The 19,184-nt window shown below is 44.2% G+C and overlaps 1 protein-coding gene across 3 annotated transcripts in view; it reads left to right on the forward strand.

Moving 5' to 3' along the window:
- The window catches only part of LOC134860627 (neural cell adhesion molecule 2-like), a 183,058-nt gene that overhangs the window by 108,916 nt on the left and 54,958 nt on the right, over window positions 1–19,184 (forward strand). For all 3 annotated transcript variants that reach the window (XM_063877391.1, XM_063877389.1, XM_063877390.1), the window contains exon 2: window positions 12,824–12,898. In XM_063877391.1, coding sequence (XP_063733461.1) covers window positions 12,824–12,898 — 75 coding nt within the window. The remainder of the gene's footprint in view (window positions 1–12,823; window positions 12,899–19,184) is intronic.

The following is a 19,184-nucleotide window of genomic DNA, read 5'->3' on the forward strand; positions in this document are numbered from 1 at the left end:
TACAGTGTAAACAATAGGGGGTAGGAACTGTGGAAGTCTCGACTTTCAGAAATGCACAACACACCTTTCTTGCACACAGACACACGATGCATGCAAATACCCAAACCGCTGCATTGATGTACACAACAAAGGTCGTAGATTACTGCTTCCTAGTGCACAGGCCCTCATGGAGCAGCTCATTTCCAATGCTAAGCAGAAATGAAGAGATTGTGCCTCGCGTCGCCTCTTTCTTCAAACAATTGTTGCACTGCGTCAGGAACGCCCAGGATGCCCATTGTCTGCAAGCCACTGTGGCGCAGCTGTGGGAGCCCGCAATGTCCCCCCCTGTGCGGCCTGGCAACAAACACTATTATCAACAACAACAACAACAACAACAACAACACCGACAGCAGGGGAAAAAAGAGCAAGGAAAACCCATCGGAGAGAGCGGGGGGTTGCATTTGCATACTCTGCAATCCCAGCAGGGACTCCCATCTCTAAATGTTAGCACGGGCCTCTGCCAGTTATTGTGCGGCGACAGCCTCTGCTCCGCCGTCGACACAAAGGGTCGTCACAGTCAGCACGCCCACCAGTCACCGTGAACAATTAAATGCAAAGTGGGAAATGGGAAAATAAACAACAGAAGAAGTAACACTGGAGCACTTTGTAATGAGTGTCTGCTGAGGAGTGCTTTCATTAGAGTGTGCTTGGAAAATATAATCCATTGTGGCTCTTGAATGGACCGGTATTAAGAAGCTGCAGATGTGTTTGCTGCAAGTTCCTCAGCAAATGTTGTAGAAAGTTTGGCAAAAACGAGGCTCACAATGACAGCCTCCAGTGGTTTGCTGCATGCAGTGTCATTCTCCGCACAGTATATGTGTCTTAGTGGGATGCTCTTTGAGTCGGTTTTTGGGTGATATGTAGCGACGGCCACCACCTGATTCTGCCGCTGTGACCCAACGGTACGTCCTCCCCGGTGTTGTCCCACCTCCCGCTGCTGTACCACTGCCTGCTGGTCTGTTCCCACTCTCCTGACGCCACACATGTCACCTTTTGTTGTGGATCACAAGTAGCGAAAATTGCCCAAATGGACGTGAAGCCGACTCAGCTTGGTGCCAACACTTCTGTCCGCATTTATGAGTCATTTTCCGATGCCGATCAGACTGGTTTTGAATAAGCCTCTGCAAAAAAGAAGCTAGGGGGACTAGTGAATTCGGGAACCCATCAAAGTTTAATATCCTTGACCAGGATCAAACAGACCCTGATATATGGCCTGAGAGTGTGTGTGTCATTAACTTGAATGAGCAGAATTGTGGGGGCTTTTTTACGAGCACATCCTCCTTCTCATTCCTTTTCTGATTTAGAAAGCTGACATGAGTCGGTTGGCTTTGGCAGTCCATTAAAACTGGAGTACCTGCACCAGAGCTCAGCTGTGATTCTCCTGCTTTTTTTTGTTGGAGAGTTTACAGTTAGCTGTGGTAATTGTAACCACATTTTGATACCTCTCTGTTGACAGCGAAACCACTCTGTTTGCACACAAACACATTGCTTATGACACGGCCTGACACTTTATTCATCGCCAGAAAAAATGTGACTTCCCGCACTCTCATTTATATTCTTTTCCTATTTCGGTATTTTCCCCAGATTCAGTTTAATCAAATTCTGCTTCTCATGTGAACATTATTGAAAGCATTTCATTTGCCAATTAGCCAGCTGCTCCCCAGTTAAATAATGAATATGCTAATACTAAAGCTGGGGGGATATGTTGTCTTTTGAGTTACAGCGGCGACAATTATCCAAGTCACGGATACTCACAGCGGTGTACTGTATGTGTGACTGCAGACTGTCAGCATGCATGTGAGTGTGATGTATTGTTGCAGAGATGCATACAGTATGTGGTTGCCTCGGGCCCTGTGGTGTCATTGATGCATGTGTGTGTTAATGTGAATTTAACATTAAGTGTGTTCAGCAGGAATATTAGTTTTAGAGGAATGCATATGGATTTGTTTGCCTACCTTTTTCTCAGCGTGGCGCCGGCTGCGTCTTCCCGACAGGTCTAATTGAAAGCCATGCAGAGCCGAGCCTCTGTATGCAGATGCACACCCCGCTATCATCCATCAGCTTTGGGGGTGGGGGTGGGGGGGGCGGTGTACTCGCCCATGGGCTCAGTGACAGATTCTTCCTTAATGTGCTTACTGCAATACTCAGTGCCTCAGCCGCGTTGTGAGCAATCGTGCAATACACATGTTCTGTAGCTCCACACACAGAGATCTGTCTGCCTATTAATTATAGCTGCCACCTACTCTCTGTCTGTCTGTCTGTCTGTCTGTCTGTCTGTCTGTCTGTCTGTCTGTCTGTCTGTCTGTCTGTCTGTCTGTCTGTCTGTCTGTCTGTCTGTCTGTCTGTCTGTCTGTCTGTCTGTCTGTCTGTCTGCACATGCATCCATTCATGCATGATTTATGGACACACAGTTACTACCGATCAATATGTTTGCTTCCACAACATTTCACCTTCAAAGTCTGACCATCTTTGCTTATTTTCAAAGCGTCAGCATCGGATTGAATAATGACTTGACATTTAGCCACCTCACAGGAGAAGCCGGTCTTCCATGGCAACCGATTAACGTATCTAACCGGAGTTTTGGGGCCAATAATGACCTCAAAAAACACCCAATCTACATGGAAGTGGCATGCTGTTTGATAAGGAATATGGTGCATGCCTGTCTGCAGTGTTGCTACTGTGACATTCAACATCAAACACAGGAGGTATTTGGAGTTTAGTCGTATTTTAAAAGTCTTTCAGGCAGCTGAAACTGCAGAGGAAGATCAAACACGCCTAGAAAAAGACATCCCTTGAATAAATAAAGACTAATCAATGCATGCTCACTATGGGCTTTTAAAAAATGTACAGCAATGTCCGAGAGTGTATGTGCAGATTTATGGCGCTCCTTTAAAGTCACTACACTCTCATGGTGGTTGTAAATTATCCATCAACATAATGGATCACTTTAACAGTTCCTATAAAGGTCTGCAGCTTTTATATTCCTTATTTGTTGTTAAACGCCGTGTGCACTTTGACTTTTTAAACCAGGCATGGCTCTCAGCATGCTGTCCAACCACTTAACTCCTGACTGAAATATTGCACTCTATTGGATTTCCATTGAACTCGTTGGGACGGTCCCCAGGCGAATGAATTATAGAGACTTTTCTGTGCACACAATCCCTCCGATCCGTCCAATTCTGTTTGTGAAAAGCGAGTGAAGTGCCAATTAGGCTCAGTTTTACTTTCTGCTCAGTGCTAAACAGCAACACTTAGCATGCCATCAGCTTAACTGAGACTTGGAGGGTATAACCAGCTAAACATCAGGGATTTGCACATGCACTGTGAGCACTGTGAGCACTAATGTTAGCTCTAACCTCACCCTCATGGCTGTAGCCTTTAAATAGGAGGACTCTTAGATGAGACCATGTTGCATGAAATCAATACCATGTTGATAGTATGGTTTTAAAATTTGGAAAAGTATTTGAAGCTTGCAAAAAAGATGCCTTCTGGGTTTGTGACTTTGCCTTTTGATTGTGACGTCAGGAACTAGAGAGGGAGGGGAAGTTTTGAGTGGTATTCAAACAGACGTGGTGTGACTCAAAGGTGCCGGGCCCTGGCAACCTAAAGTCCTGGCTGGCTTCTGTCAGGATCACCGCATGGACAACCAGGAAACAGTGAAGGAGTGAAAAGGGGCAGCGAACAACTGACAGGATATCCAAGAGGAAATCAGTTAAGGTGAAGAGGCAATTCAATGCACAATGAAGCAAGAAAAGGGAAAGATGAAAGGCTCTGACTTGAGTGAAATTAAGCGTGATAGGTAGAAAGGGAAGTAGAAATACAAAAAGTGTGCCTGAGTGGGAGGAATCGTTGAAGTTGAGAAGTGAATAATGTTGGGTTGAGCCTTTGAAGCGCCAATCTTCAGATCAGAGAAGACGAGGAGAAAAGCTCAGGCTCTTTTCTTCTGCCTAACGGAAAAGTGTTCGTCGTTATAAACCCTGTTCTTTAAAGACATTTTATTCATTATTAATGGATTTATCGATGTAGGACTCACTTATTTAACTAATTTCCCCAATATTTAATGTTATATATCATATTTCATGGCATTTTCACAGCTTTGACAATTCAATTTTAAAGCCTCTGACTCATTGAGCAAACGTGTCAAATCTTGCCAACGTGATTTGGTGTTAAAATCCAATCCAATTCACACTTCAAGACCCAGCATGATGTCATTCAGCGGCAGATATCGTTTTACAGTGCAGGGAATCCCAGCTTTAATGGTCTGCGCAGGTATTGTCATGGGACATACGCCGCAATTAGGCAGACTGTTGACCTTAAACCTCTGGATTTTCTCGCAGAAAGGCCTAAAGAAGACGTTTGTGCCCGTCTCCCCCGAGCATAATCCCCTGAGTGTCCTCTCTCCTGGCTGGCAGGAGCCGCTGACCTCTCCTTTGTGACCAAATTAATCCGCAGACCTGAGATAATGGCCGTGTCACAGCCAGCGGCGATATGTGGCAAGAGAATAATCAGCACCACCGCCGTGCCGTTTCAATTCCCCTCGGCAGTGATCGCTTCGCCACAGGAACAAAAAAACACGCTTCTTGTCGTCCGCCAGCATGCATGAAATGAGAATTAAGATTACAGTTGAAGCAGACAGGCAGGCTCACCTCTATGAGGGGTTTGTTTTTTTGCTGGATATGGGATCGGAGTAAGGAAATGTTTGGGGTATACTTTGTTAAATTGAGTCTTCGAAAAGTGTGTTTGGATCTACTTTGCACACATCACCACTTTGCTACACATTTGCAGTCGTCAAAGAGGCAAATTGCTATGTGAGAATGTACAATTGTCCTTTTTCTGCGGCCTGACTGAGTTGCATACTGTCAAAGAGACCAAATAATGGTCTCTGTTCAAAGAACGGGGAGAAAGCTCCTAGCTGGGGGATGAAACACAGTTGTGTATATGTTGTGCAAGGAGACAGCTGCATTTGACTTGTGTTTGCGCTGCTGTTGGAGTAGTTTGAACATTTAAACTGAACTGCAGAAACAAGAAAGTTTGCTGTTAGTGCAACAGAGAGAAAGCAGTGACAGGCATCACCCTCCAGTCAGCGGCTCATAACCCTTTGTCCCTTAAAATAAGTCTGGATTCAGTCCCTTTTCCCGCAGTGGGAGCCTTAGGTCGTCAGTGCAGATAAACTAGCTGTCTCTGGGGAGTAGAGGATGAAGGGAATCCTTACATCATTTCAAAAGCTGAGGTTAACTAACAAATGTCTTTTTAGGCCCTATGACTTCAAGACAAGACACAGTAGTTATAATATTTGGTTCATATACTTGTTCTGTGCTTCCCTTCCTGCACCACACTGCAGGATAACCCTTGTTAGCCATAATTATTGTGATTTGCTTGCTTTAAAAAAGCTCCTTAATGGCATTACAAACATCTGGTGGAGGCTGCACAAAGACATGGATCGCTTCTATTTTTTTTTTCTTGAAGTAGGGAGAGGAGTGTTGAATGGCATTTTTCTCGCCTCATGTTTGAGTAAATCTGACGCCCACAGCCCTTCACTGCGGGGCTCTTTCGGCTGACAGAAGCCACAATGCTTCTTGGCGTTTGAAGCAGCCATGCCAAGTCATTCATCGAGACGCTCATCCTCTATTAGCATTCTTTATTGTACGGCCTGAATCTGCCATTTCTTCTACAGAATCCAAACAAGAATAATGATTGTTAGTGGTGCTTTTTTTGTCTGCATTGCTCATCCGTCTGTTTCCTGGTGCCTGGAAATCAGAATCTGCCTCCAAGGCTTTCGTTTTTATTACTGAATCACTCCGCGGCCAACTCAATCGAGTCACTTCCTCCCACCGGAGTGGAAAAGCCTCCCATCACTGGTGGGTTCGCCTTATATCAGCATGCTTATGGAGGCCCTAGTGATATAATCAGCTGAGCTCAGCCGGCACATTCTAACGATTGATCGATATATATAACGCTTGTTTGAAGTTTGGCAGGAAATTTGGAATCATCATAATCCAAGCTCTCGCCCACTGCTACTGGAGACCGCGGTCTTGACGAGGAAACACACATTGACTCGCCCTCCCTCTTCTCCGGACTTTACATGCATCTCAAAGACCGTCTGCAGGCAAAGTGAGCTGCAGCAACCATGAAACAGTCTTAAATCCAGCTCTGAAAATCAAAAGTGAAGTAAATGTGCAATAAAAGACCAAAAAAGATATATAAACGGGAGAAATTAGAGGTAATAGGTCCAATAAAGGTATATTAAAATAAAAAGATCACGATATTGACTCAGTTAGATAGTTGTGCATCTTGAGGCTGCAGAAGTATTTGACATTTTCTGAATCAAAATTGCAAAACGGAGGAGTTTAGAATTAATATCGCAGTGCTTTCAACATTTGGTAAATGCAAAATATGTGAAAAAGTCTGAGTAGGTATTGTGTAGCTGCAGAGAAGTCCTAAACCTACAAACATTTAAACAGTCAATAAAAAGTCGTGCAGATCTTCTCATTTTAATGTGATGTTTTTATAATCAAATGAATAACTGAAAATGTTCATTTCCTCTAATTTCCTGACTCAATATCTGTCAAAATGATCAGGTTTTTTTCCGAATGTGCAGCCCTCATTCTTATTAACCGGTCATTTTCAATATCCTCTGTCTGTCGACAACCAGGACACCCTTTGGAAGTGAGGGTTCATTGTGAAGCATTGTAGAGCGAATGGCCGGTCATTTTAATTGGCTTTATTACCATAATTATTTGACGGGAACCTTTTCGTCTTGATGGATGACCTTATTAATAGAAGAAATGCCACAATGCGTGGGAGGCGATCAGCGCCGGCGACTCATTAACACTGCGAGATCCGCCGCACTTATTCTATTCATGCTACGCGCTTACACCTGATTCAAACACCATTAGCATTCAAGGCTGACATATAGACGGGAGAAGTGATGGATGGACGCCTTGATTGTAGTTCTGCCTTATTATAAACTTCTTTGAACTGCTGATGAAATTACTTCAATTAACTAAAGAGGATTTTTTTCTCCACTTCTCGGAAAAGGTATGGATGTTGCGCCCTGACGTGTGAGAGGAGCGATGCACGGGAAATAATTTAAGTTAAATACACACCTTGGATTTATTGTAGCCTCTCAGATGCATGCTGAGGTTTTGCAGTTAAACACATATGTAGAAACAAGTTGCAGCCAAAGGACGGAGGGAAAGAAAGCAAATCAAGGGACAGAAATGCTAGGGTGTCGAAGATAAAGACTGCTAGATTAGACACACGACTTAGAAGTGCATTGAAGAGAAGAAATAATGGAAACGCAGCCCAGAAATGGTCCAAGCTTTATTCTGTTTTGGGGAAAAAGAAAAGAGGATAAGGGTTTTATCTTGCACCTATGTTTACTGGACCCTATTTTCTCCCCTTTTCCATAAATAAGAACACAATATACCTGAACAAATAGGATTTACTTTATCACAGTGTGGTGCTCCAGTTTGTGCACAATCTGGGATAGAAATCATCTCGGTGATATCGGGGTGGGGGGGGGAAGGAGAAGATGGGGATTATGAGAACGGGTCACACCGGACACTGGGTTTTGTCTGAGTGGCGCCACCATAGGATATCTTTGAATATTTTCGTGCTTCCTTTTATACATATAGTACTCCAAACATGTGCATTTGCTCCTAAGGTCTCATTTGGTTGAATCCCTTCACTTTCCAGCGCCTTTGACATTTAGAAGCTCTGATTGCAAGGCAGCAATTGAAGTCTGGTAAATTGCAGCGCTGGTTGTTAGACCCCCTTATTGTTATCATGGCGGATGATTGCATCGCCACTTAGAGCTTTTTCCCACCGTCTGTATCATCATCTGCCCTCTGATACAGCCTCAATTGTCTGACTAGTTTATAGTTTGAACTGTTGGCAGACCTGTCCTTTGGGTATATCACTGTCATTACAGAGAGTAAAACAGCTCTATACCTTCTGATGATGCATTGGTTAGATTAAGCCGTTCATTCTGCACCTGAGAAATAACCAGTGTTCCCATAAACACACACACAAGTAAACCGAGTTGCACACACACACTTCACATTCATCTGAAGGCACTTTGATGAACTTTTGAGCAGTGATTTTTTTTAACGGATGGCTTTTTTCATTAATTTACTAAGCGAGCCAAAGGGCTGCCTGCATAATTCCTCCAGAACACAGATTTGATGCCAGAAAGCCAACTTTTAATAATCAAAATCAAGCTTTTAAATTTGCAACGGAGCCTGCAAAGTGTGCATGCATATTTATATTGCATATCACTTCTGGCCTTCATTTATTTCCGTCTGCAAAGGAAAGCAGAACATTGTCATTTAAGCCACCTGCATAAAGTTGCATTTTCTCTCTCATTAGCCGAATATATCACATCTGTCTGCAGCAACACATCTGTGTATTTGCACGTGTGTGGAGTTTAAGGGTTTGGGGATATACGTACAGATAGAGATAGAGGTCCAGTATGGCCGCCGCAGCCTGAGGCATAAGAGGCTTAAGGAAGGAGACGTAAATCGTTAAGCAGTCGGTGAGTGAAGAGCAGAGATACTGAGAAGGTGTGCGGGAGAGAGAGGCGAGATAATGGCTAGCTGAGGGGTTGAGCCTGAGACTGAACACGTGGCCCAATACTGTATGTCAGCACGATTGGATACGCTCGGACTGAGTAACACCAGCACTCTCCTGCAGGAAAACAGGCTTGTTATGCAGTCACACGGATATATGGGACGCAGGACACGGGGAGTGACAGGCCACAGGCAGAGATGGCAGGAGGAGATTCTTTGATATGCATAATCAAACATCCTCACGTGTTAATCTCATGCAACATCAGGGTCCGTCTACTCTCTGCTTCCTGTCTGCAATGGAGGGAATTCATGCGGAATTACTGTCTGTTGTTATGAAGCAAAAGTAATGCAATGGATTTCCCAGCATGCATCGTGTCCTGCAAGAGGGAAAAGTTGTGTCGTTTCTTTGGATGCTTGTTTTTGTAAAAAATGGAGCTTGGATTTCCCTTCTTCCATAAATGAGTCGTTAAATTAGTAGATCATCCACACTGGAAGGTGGGCGCTTTGTAAATGAAATCTGTACAGGTAAATCGTGGTTTGTCCGGGCAGATTGGTGGTAAATGAATCCCATTTCAACGAGTGAGACACTAACCAGTAACTGAGAGGTGGAGGCAACATGAAGGGCCGTTTTCACACCTCTAGGAGTTACATTTGGATGATTATATATCCAAAAAGAGTGTGTATGTTTATGTTTTATTGCCTATTTGACCTCATTGAAGTCAAAGAACTCAGCCATGTGGATACGCTTTTTTATTACTGAAATTTCATCTAGCGTCTCATTATTTTGAGGATCTAAGGAAAGACAGAGACATTATAAACAGTAAGAACTTCAAGGCAATTCTGTGACTTAATCTGCCAAGTGCAGTGTGTTTCAAATAAAGTGAATTATCCCTTTAACGACGCCTGACATGTGCACCATCCCTGAGAACCCAGCTCACCTGAGAGACTTTAAAATGTTTTTGAAGTTAATTTCTGACTGGAAATAGTTTCTGCAACACCTTTTGAAGACATGCATAAGACACAGATGAATACAAAACATAGTAATTAGTATTTTATCTCCTTGCTTCTTCTCCTCCGCTCTACCCACTGCTTTACTCCTGGCTTTTGTGGCTCTCTCTTCCCATGGTTCAAGGGGAAGAAATTCCTTCAACTCCTCCACAGAATCACAGACAATTAAGGCTGAGCATTTTTTGCCGGAGGGCCTATCTGCTCTGTGTGCTTAATACATTCACACACAGCCTCCCACCCACAGAAGTAAAGAACTACTGTACACACACACACACCACACACACACAAAAGGCATGTTCTGTGCAGTGCTTTTTATTTTACCATGGTTTTAATTGGGCTTTTTATGGAGTCCAGCTGATTGGACGCTCTCCGACCTGCCATTCAAACATTGGATTTAGCTGTCTTGCGACGGTAGGTTTAGTCCGCTCTAGATTTAGTCACACACACTCCTGCACCAGGTCCAGATGTCACTGAATCACAGCTCCTCCGTCAGCACCCTCCTCCGTCGGTGACCCACCACGACCTCTATTTGAGCAATTTAATGATTTGGCATTGTTACAAGGAACTTCAGACCGGGGAATTGGACAGGAGGAAAGCAGCATGAGGGGGATAAAAATGGCTCTAACAGTTGAACTTCAAATCCAAAAGTGGTGGGTTTTTTTTTTGCTGGATTTGAACCATTCGAGATTCAGTAATTGACGCCGTTATTCATGTCTCTGCTCATGTATCCACCATCTCAGACACATTACAAATGGCAATCAATGCCTTCGTCTGTTGTCATATTCTCCTCGTCTCCATCGCTCCTCGGAGGAGCTAATAATTGGAGCTGATAATTGCTACCAGGCTTCATACCGTATTGACCCGGGCGCTGTAATAAGCAGGAGAAAACATAGCATTTCTGAAAATGGATATAATTAGTATGTCTCTCTTTGTGTCCCCGCAAGGCGAGACGGCGTTGAATAAACAAATTCTCCTGTGTCACATTTCCAATCCAGTTCTTATTAAAATGCCAATGTACACTCGCTGTGGGGACGCTCGCTAAAAACCCTGACTTCTATTTTTCCAGGTTGAGCTTAATTATATGATTCCCAACAATAACTCTTCTCTTTTTGCCTGCTGGGTTTTGTGAGGACCTTATTACACAATCAATCTCATACTGCACGAACGGAGCGGGATCAATTAATAATTGAAAACCGTTAAAGTACTCGAAGCGCTGAAGGGAATCTGCCCTAAGTCAGGGGCGAGGCTATGAGGAAGGGCGCGGGGTTAAATAGACATGATAAAATCAACCTCAGAGTAGCTTTTTGTGTTGTTTGTGTGCATGTGTGGAGACAGTAGCTGCATCTTGATTCCAATGGAGGATAAAGTGTGTTTACATCAGAAAACGAGTGAGAAAATGAGCTAAACTTGAACATTTCATCCGGTTTTTGAATGTGCATTTGATCATTTTAATCAAAATAACTTGTTTGTCTTTTTATCTTGACAGGAATGCATGAGACAGATTATCTGTGCTCCATTTGTAAATACTCTCAACTGTGATTGGTTGTTTCCTTTGCATGCTGAAATCCTGCAACTATTTGCCCCATTTTTCTTTTAATAAACCTACCAAGTGCAGCTTTATTGGATATAATACTCCCAAGATGCAATGAGCCTGGTTATTGATGGTGCTGAAATTGTAAAAACTCAATTTTTTTAGTGGTAATACAAAGTCTAATTTAAATGATGCACTGATTTCTAATTGAAACAGGGGCATTTTATGACATCAATTAGTGTGTACCACTGGGAACAGCTGGTGTCTTTTGGATTTTGCATGACTCTCTATACAATGCCATCATAGTGTGTGTGTCTGTGTGTGCAGTGCTCTCTGCTAATAGCTCTTAAATGCTATAGCAGTGGAGTTGCACAGCAGTAATGATCCTAAACATTGATAAGGCACCTCTCTGTATGAAGCCCCTCTACTACCACCTATAGGCAGCCTCCAGTCATGACAGATGGCTCCCAGTGATACCTACTGTACACTGCAGCCAGATAATCACTTCATCATTTCCTCAATTATCGACAGACGCCCTGAGCTCCGCTGGTTTGCTCCCAGTGTTGCAGACATGATTAGCATCCATTAGAGGGTTGTATACAGCACGGGTTAGATCCTAGACATGCAGCAGTAAGGGCAGAAGAAATGAGGAGTACAGATATGACAGGATCATTACACATCTCGCCTCACCCAGCGCTGAGAGGCTCCGGCCTTTGAATGACCCACTCCCTGCTGAGTTGCCAATCATTACCCATCACATTAGACATCCGGAAACATCCTCAGCTGCCATTCAAACCCTTCCTTTCTTCGTCTGATTCTTCCCTACAACTCCTCTCATGCATTTCTCTGTCTTGGTCCAATTCGATAAACTTGTGTCAGTCGAGATCAGCTTACCACCTTTCAATTTGGCCTCAAAAAACCTCCACCAGAGCGCTCATTGTGTGAGAAAAAGGGTGTTTGATTGCAGCTTGACTCTGCACCTTTTGTCGTGCCACCTGCGAGATTTGTGTCTGTTCTATACTGCGTCATTAAGGGAGACGTCTCCCCGTGACATCCCCTTCTTTCCCGCTACTAGAGTGTTGTTGAGAGTGTAAAAAATCCCCACAATACAAACACAAGCTGTTATTTACAGCCCTCTTAAATTCCCACTGCACACGGCATTGTTGAGAGTGATAACTGCAAATAGCATTACATCAGGCTGAAAGGATCCCAGTCATTGCGAAACTGACAAGCTTGTCACAAACATCCATGTGTCTAAAGCAAGGTATCAAGAAAATCTGTGTCTTTGTGAGGAGAAATAGGTCCGTCGTTCTGCTGAAAAGAACATTTGAAAGCTGTTAACGTTTGGGTAAAAATACATGAATCGTTCTTTTCAACGTGCAGGGACAATATGTCTTTCCTACTGTAGCAAAGTGTCCTTAGAAGCTCCTTAGTTATATAGAAGGATGTATGCATGTAAGCCAAGCACTGCTTTACACATAAATGCAGTATAAGGTGACATGCAAAAGGAAATGGTGCTCAGATAGCATGAAATGAGCCTCAATCTGAAGGAAACTGACTCTCTTTGGAAGCGATTTCCAACTCCAAGTGATGAAAGTACTTTACATTTTGCATTCTTAGGACTGAACAAACTAATATATGTTTCTTCTCTCTCTCTCTCTCTTCTCTATTACAGCTGCACTGCAGGTGTCCATATCCTTGAACAAAGTGGAGTTAAGTGTCGGAGAGTCCAAGTTCTTCATCTGCACAGGTACTTACACACTGATGTTGACTATTGGAGGATGTGTGTGTGTGTGTGTGTGTGGGGTGTTTGGATGCAGATCAAAGCTGCAGCAGGAGGCCTACCATCACCTAGAGTACTTGAGTAAATCTACTCAGTTACTTTGCACCACTGCAGGCAGTCCATATGGTGAGTGACTCTTTGACCCGATGGGGACGGGCTCCACGCAGGGACCCCCCTCGTCCCTTCTCATTGTCCTCTCTGAGCGGAGTATCAACACCCGGGAAACCTGGAGCCGGTGCCAGTGTCTCGGCAGGGGGGGAGCACACTCTGGCAGGCTCAGGCTCGCCTCCTGCTGGCCGCCTCTTCTCTCCTGCCAACACACCCAGCGTGGCGCTAACAGCCAGGGGAGGCAGGACACACAGGGAGGTGTGTGTGGAGGTCTGACGTTCTCTCAGAGGGAGGATGCATGGAGTGTGTGTGGAGGTCAGAGGGAGGATGCATGGAGTGTGTGTGGAGGTCAGAGGGAGGATGCATGGAGTGTGTGTGGAGGTCAGAGGGAGGATGCATGGAGTGTGTGTCGAGGTCTGACGTTCTCTCAGAGGGAGGATGCATGGAGTGTGTGTGGAGGTCTGACGTTCTCTCAGAGAGAGGATGCATGGAGTGTGTGTGGAGGTCAGAGGGAGGATGCATGGAGTGTGTGTGGAGGTCAGAGGGAGGATGCATGGAGTGTGTGTGGAGGTCAGAGGGAGGATGCATGGAGTGTGTGTGGAGGTCTGACGTTCTCTCAGAGGGAGGATGCATGGAGTGTGTGTGGAGGTCAGAGGGAGGATGCATGGAGTGTGTGTGGAGGTCAGAGGGAGGATGCATGGAGTGTGTGTGGAGGTCTGACGTTCTCTCAGAGAGAGGATGCATGGAGTGTGTGTGGAGGTCTGACGTTCTCTCAGAGAGAGGATGCATGGAGTGTGTGTGGAGGTCTGACGTTCTCTCAGAGAGAGGATGCATGGTGTGTGTGGAGGTCTGACGTTCTCTCAGAGAGAGGATGCATGGAGTGTGTGTGGAGGTCTGACGTTCTCTCAGAGAGAGGATGCATGGAGTGTGTGTGGAGGTCTGACGTTCTCTCAGAGGGAGGATGCATGGAGTGTGTGTGGAGGTCAGAGGGAGGATGCATGGAGTGTGTGTAGAGGTCTGACGTTCCTTCAGAGGGAGGAGTTATGGAGTGTGTGTGGAGGTCAGAGGGAGGATGCATGGAGTGTGTGTGGAGGTCTGACGTTCTCTCAGAGGGAGGATGCATGGAGTGTGTGTGGAGGCCTGACGTTCTCTCAGAGGGAGGATGCATGGAGTGTGTGTAGAGGTCTGACGTTCCCTCAGAGGGAGGAGTTATGGAGTGTGTGTGGAGGTCAGAGGGAGGATGCATGGAGTGTGTGTGGTTGTCTGACGTTCTCTCAGAGGGAGGATGCATGGAGGTGAATGGAAACTCGCTGGCAGGAAATGAAAGGGAGAAGCTCTTATTGTGAAAGAGAAGAGTGTTGGAGGTGGGAGATAAATAGCCACCAGTTACCTTCAAAAGAGTGTGGGAGGAAGTGTCTGTGTCACTCTCTCTGCTGCCCTTTCCCACCACAGGCAGTCGAGCTCAGGCGGTATTTTGAAGCGCAGTCCTGCCAAGTGGAGTGGGCTGAAAAGCAGGGCAGAACAGTCAGAGGATAAAAAGCGGCGAAACCGAAGTGAGTCTGCAAACAGATAAATAAAAAACAAGTCTTTTTAAAGTGACTTTTTTTAGGCTTTGAGTCGGTGAGTCAGGCCGGCATAAATATGGATTTTACAGGAACAGAAAAAGGCAAAGAAATGCAATTATATCACATGTTAAGGGAAAAGAAGACGGCTGAAATCAATTCACTTGTTAGATACGAATGCTTCTTGTCTCCTAAAGTTTGCCAGGAAGAATTGGCAGCAGAGTTCACAAGATTGAACACCTCATTTACTCTCTGAGAGCACAAATGCATGTTCTTTGAAAATTTTTTGGTTCAAAACGAGGTCACGCAGGAAGGTAAACGTAGGTCAAAATCCTGGGATTGAGTTCCTTTTAGGTCTATTATCCTCCAACATACTCCTTTCAGCTGCCTTTAAAGCCCCTTAGCTTTATCTATTACCCATTATTTGTTTATGCCTTGCAAACAAAGTTAAATTTGAAGAATAACAACACTGTAGGGTGCTATTCTTACATGTAAGAGTCTGCAAAATGTGCAATTTTCCCAGGGTTTTCTCAGAAAGCACAGCAGCAGTGTATAATTTGAATGGTAGACAAAGATTACCACCAATATTTAGCCATTTCAAAACCCTAAAATAGAGATGTCCTCGACTCACCTCTCAGTGTTCATTACCCAAAGACTTATCTGCCGTCTGCACTGAGACTGGTGTGGCATCGATGCACAAATTCTTCCTTTTCCAAGCTTTGGAGAGACGTCCCTTCTGCAGAATTAGCCTTCATTCATCACCTCGCCCCACAGAGTCATTTATATTTTTTATGCCTTCGCAGCAGAGCGCTCTTAAAAAAGATGTTTCGCAGCAAATATGTGAATTGAGGCCACAGCATGGTGGGGGGAGGGAGATGGAAGCTGGAGGTATGAAGTGGAGGAAAACAGTGAGTGAGAGGCGGAGAGGGACGAGATTGTCTTCAGAAAACAGTCGGCTCTAAGTGGTCTGCGAGGGAGATGGAAACCGTGCGTTTGTGCTCGTGTCACCTTGCACCTCGAGTGAATTTTTTCTAGCTTTGTTTGTTTCCATTATAGTTGCAGGAAAGGTCAGGGGTGTCTCAATGGTGAATGCTTGCAAAACAACATATTAACAGCTCCTGCACAACATCATTATTGCCTGTTTGCAAAAGTCTTCTTTTATCATGCAGATGTTTCAGTGTTTGCAGGAGTGTGTCATAAATGTAATTATAGCCCTATGGATATATCATTTATAAAGATGCATGACTTTAGGTGTTGATTACCGTTGACCTCCACAGATCCTTTTGAAATCTTAAAGTGGATAAACACGGCTATTTTAAAAGACAAATTCACCAGTTTGTTGATTTCATTAATGGTGGGGGAAGCTGCTATCCAACGCAGCACGCACAACCTGTGCTGCTATCAGCCCTAAAACCTAGATATGGATTGAAAATTTGAAATGTTGATTATGCAAAACACAATAAAACTAATTGAACTTCCGGGATTTGGTCCGGTACAAGAAATACAACAAAACAAAATACAACAAAATATTGCATTTTCATTAATAAATGCCTGTTTTTTGATTGAGATTTTATGATATAACTTCATTTTTGCACTCAGTAACCCATGCATACCTTGTATATTGTCTGGTTTATCTACTAATAACTCAGTGTACTAAAGTAATACATGTTTTCCAGTGTGTATATACAGTGGTATGCAAAAGTTTGGGCACCCCTTAGGAAAACCACTGCATCAGTTTGTCACTTGCTGAGCTTTTGAAGCAGCAACTTCATTTTAACATATGTTATACCTTATGGTAACAGAAACATCTCAGTAGTGAAATAACTTTTATTGGTCAAACAGAAACATGTTTATGTGCATTCAAACAAAAATAGGCATGTGCATAAATTTGGGCACCCCTAAGAAATAATTCCATTAATATTTAGTATTGCCTCCTTTTGCTGCAATAACGGCCTGTAGACGCCTCCTGTAGCCACAGACAAGTCCCTTAAGCCTGGCAGGTGGTATTTTGGCCCATTCTTCCACACAAAACGTCTCCAGTTCAGTCAGGTTTCTTGGCCTCCGTGCATGGACAGCCTTCTTCAAATAAATCCATACATTTTCAATGATGTTAAGGTCTGGGGACTGGGATGGCCATTCCAGAACATTGTACCTGTGCTTCTGCATGAATTCCTTGGTGGATTTTGATCGGTGCTTAGGATCATTGTCCTGCTGAAAAATCCAACCCCGGCGTAGCTTCAACTTTGTGACTGACTCTAGAACATTCTTGTCAAGAATCTCCTGGTACTGTAAGGAATTCATGTGGCCCTCAACTTTAACAAGTTTTCCAGTACCTGTGCTAGCCACACAGCCCCATAACATGATAGATCCTCCACCAAATTTTACAGTGGGCAACAAGTTCTTTTCATTGAATGCAGTGTGTTTTTTTCGCCATGCATACCTGTTCATGTTATGACCAAATAACTCAATCTTGGTCTCATCTGACCACAGTATTTTGTTCCAAAATGCTTCTGGCTTGTCCAGATGTGCTTTTGCATACCTCATGCGACTCTTCTTGTGATTAACACTCAGGAAAGGCTTTTTGCACATCACCCTTCCAATGAGCTCTTCCTGGTGCAAAGTACGCTGGATTGTGGAACGGTGAACAACTACACCATCAGCAGCCAGATGTTGTTGTAGTTCTCTGGAGGTGGTCTGTGGCTTCTCTGTGACCATTTTCACCATCCTTCGCCTGTGCCTTTCCCCTATTTTTGTCGGCCTACCACATCTTTCCTTCACACGGACTGTTCCTGTGGCCTTCCATTTCACAACTACGTTTCTGACTGTGGAGACAGACAGTTTAAACCTGTCAGATAATTTTTTGTACCCTTCTCCTAATTTATAATGTTGGATTATCTTAGCTTTCAGGTCAGTGGAGAGTTGTTTTGAGGTCCCCATCTTGCCACTCCCTAAGAAAGAACCTAGGCCAGGCACAGCCAGCTATTACCTATGTTAAATAGCCTTTTTCATGATTGGTTCCACCTGTCTTTGTAATTGAAGGTCTAATGAGCTAATCAAAGCAATTTTGTGCAGCAACCTGTCAGCTATAAATCCGTACAGGTGTTGAAATGAATGCTATTTATAAGGGTGCCCAAACTTTTGCACATCCCATTTTTTGCATTTTATTTTATTATAATAAAACTATGTAATGCTACCCTAAGAATTTTGGTCTGGAAAACACTAAAACGTCTACATCTTTGTAGGAAAACAAATGTTGTTGCTGTGATCTTCTATTATAAAGGAAAAGCAAATTGTCATGAAATCTCAGAGGGGTGCCCAAACTTTTGCATACCACTGTAACTAAATAATGCAGTGAATAGGCATCTAAAGTCATTCATGGATGTGTTTATCCTTCAACTTATTCAGAGATATTATTTTAAGTCATCAACAAGCACAGTCCTATAAAAGGACTTCTCATCAAGCGCTTAGCCTTGCATTCAAATGCTTAATTGGACCTTTTGTTGGGAAATAAACTCTGAATAAAGCCACAGATGGAAGAGGTCTCCTGCCAGGGTTAAATGAAGCTGAGCTCATGGCGTGACAAACAAGGAGCTGGATAAACTGGTGTTTAGGTGTGTGTGTTTAACCTCCCCGATGGCTGGGGTGGCAGCAAGCCAGGACAAGTGTTGGCTGCTGAATAAAGAACAGAGGCGGCTGCAAAAGCAACCTTAGTGGTCAGCCGCGATGTGCCTTTCCTTCAGATATGTCTAAGTAGCGCCTGGACGAGGTCACAGCGTTTCACTCCACGGAGAAAAGTATGTAGCCGATAATTCTGACTTCATGTCAAGCTTCATGTAGATGCTGACCGGTGTGATTCCTTCCTGCTCAACTCCCCCGGAGACCTGAATCAATTTCCAGCGTGGCTCGGGTGCCAGCCACCGTGGGGATGTGGGAGTGTTGCAGCGTGCGCTCGGCTAATTCTGCCACCAAGGGGCACGTCTAGTCAATAATCTGTGTTGTGCAGGAGGCTTAGATCGCTTCAATATTTCAGTATGCTTTATATTGCTCTCTCACTGCTAAGAAGGGTCATAAACATTGTCTGAAACGCCTTCCAGGTACAAAGCCCGGTTGCCTGCTCTTTCAAAGTTTAATGTTCATGTGGAGTTCAAAAATGAAGCCGGTCGCTTTCATCAGCAGATGATCAATCAGCTGTTTGGACATTTTGCTAGCCCCTGCAAAAACCAGCGTTGTTTTGCACCTTCAGAGGAGCGTTCTCTCCTGCCGGGAATCGGTAATAATGGCTGAGATTATGCAGATTTGAAGAGCTTTAAAACACACACACACACACACACACACACACACACACACACACACACACACACACACACACACACACACACACACACACACACACACACACACACACACACACACACACACACAGGGAGGCAGGGCTAAGCGTGAAGCAGAGGGATGCATGCTCCTGTCTCCTCAGATCATCTGTGAAGCAAATGGCCTGTCGCCACGCAATCTACGTCAACTTTTAACACATTTAGCTGTCCCTGCTGTCAACAGACTGTGAAATGGCACGAGGTGATAATGCT

This window comes from Eleginops maclovinus, chromosome 24, assembly GCF_036324505.1.
Source record: "Eleginops maclovinus isolate JMC-PN-2008 ecotype Puerto Natales chromosome 24, JC_Emac_rtc_rv5, whole genome shotgun sequence".
Lineage (NCBI taxonomy): Eukaryota > Metazoa > Chordata > Actinopteri > Perciformes > Eleginopidae > Eleginops > Eleginops maclovinus.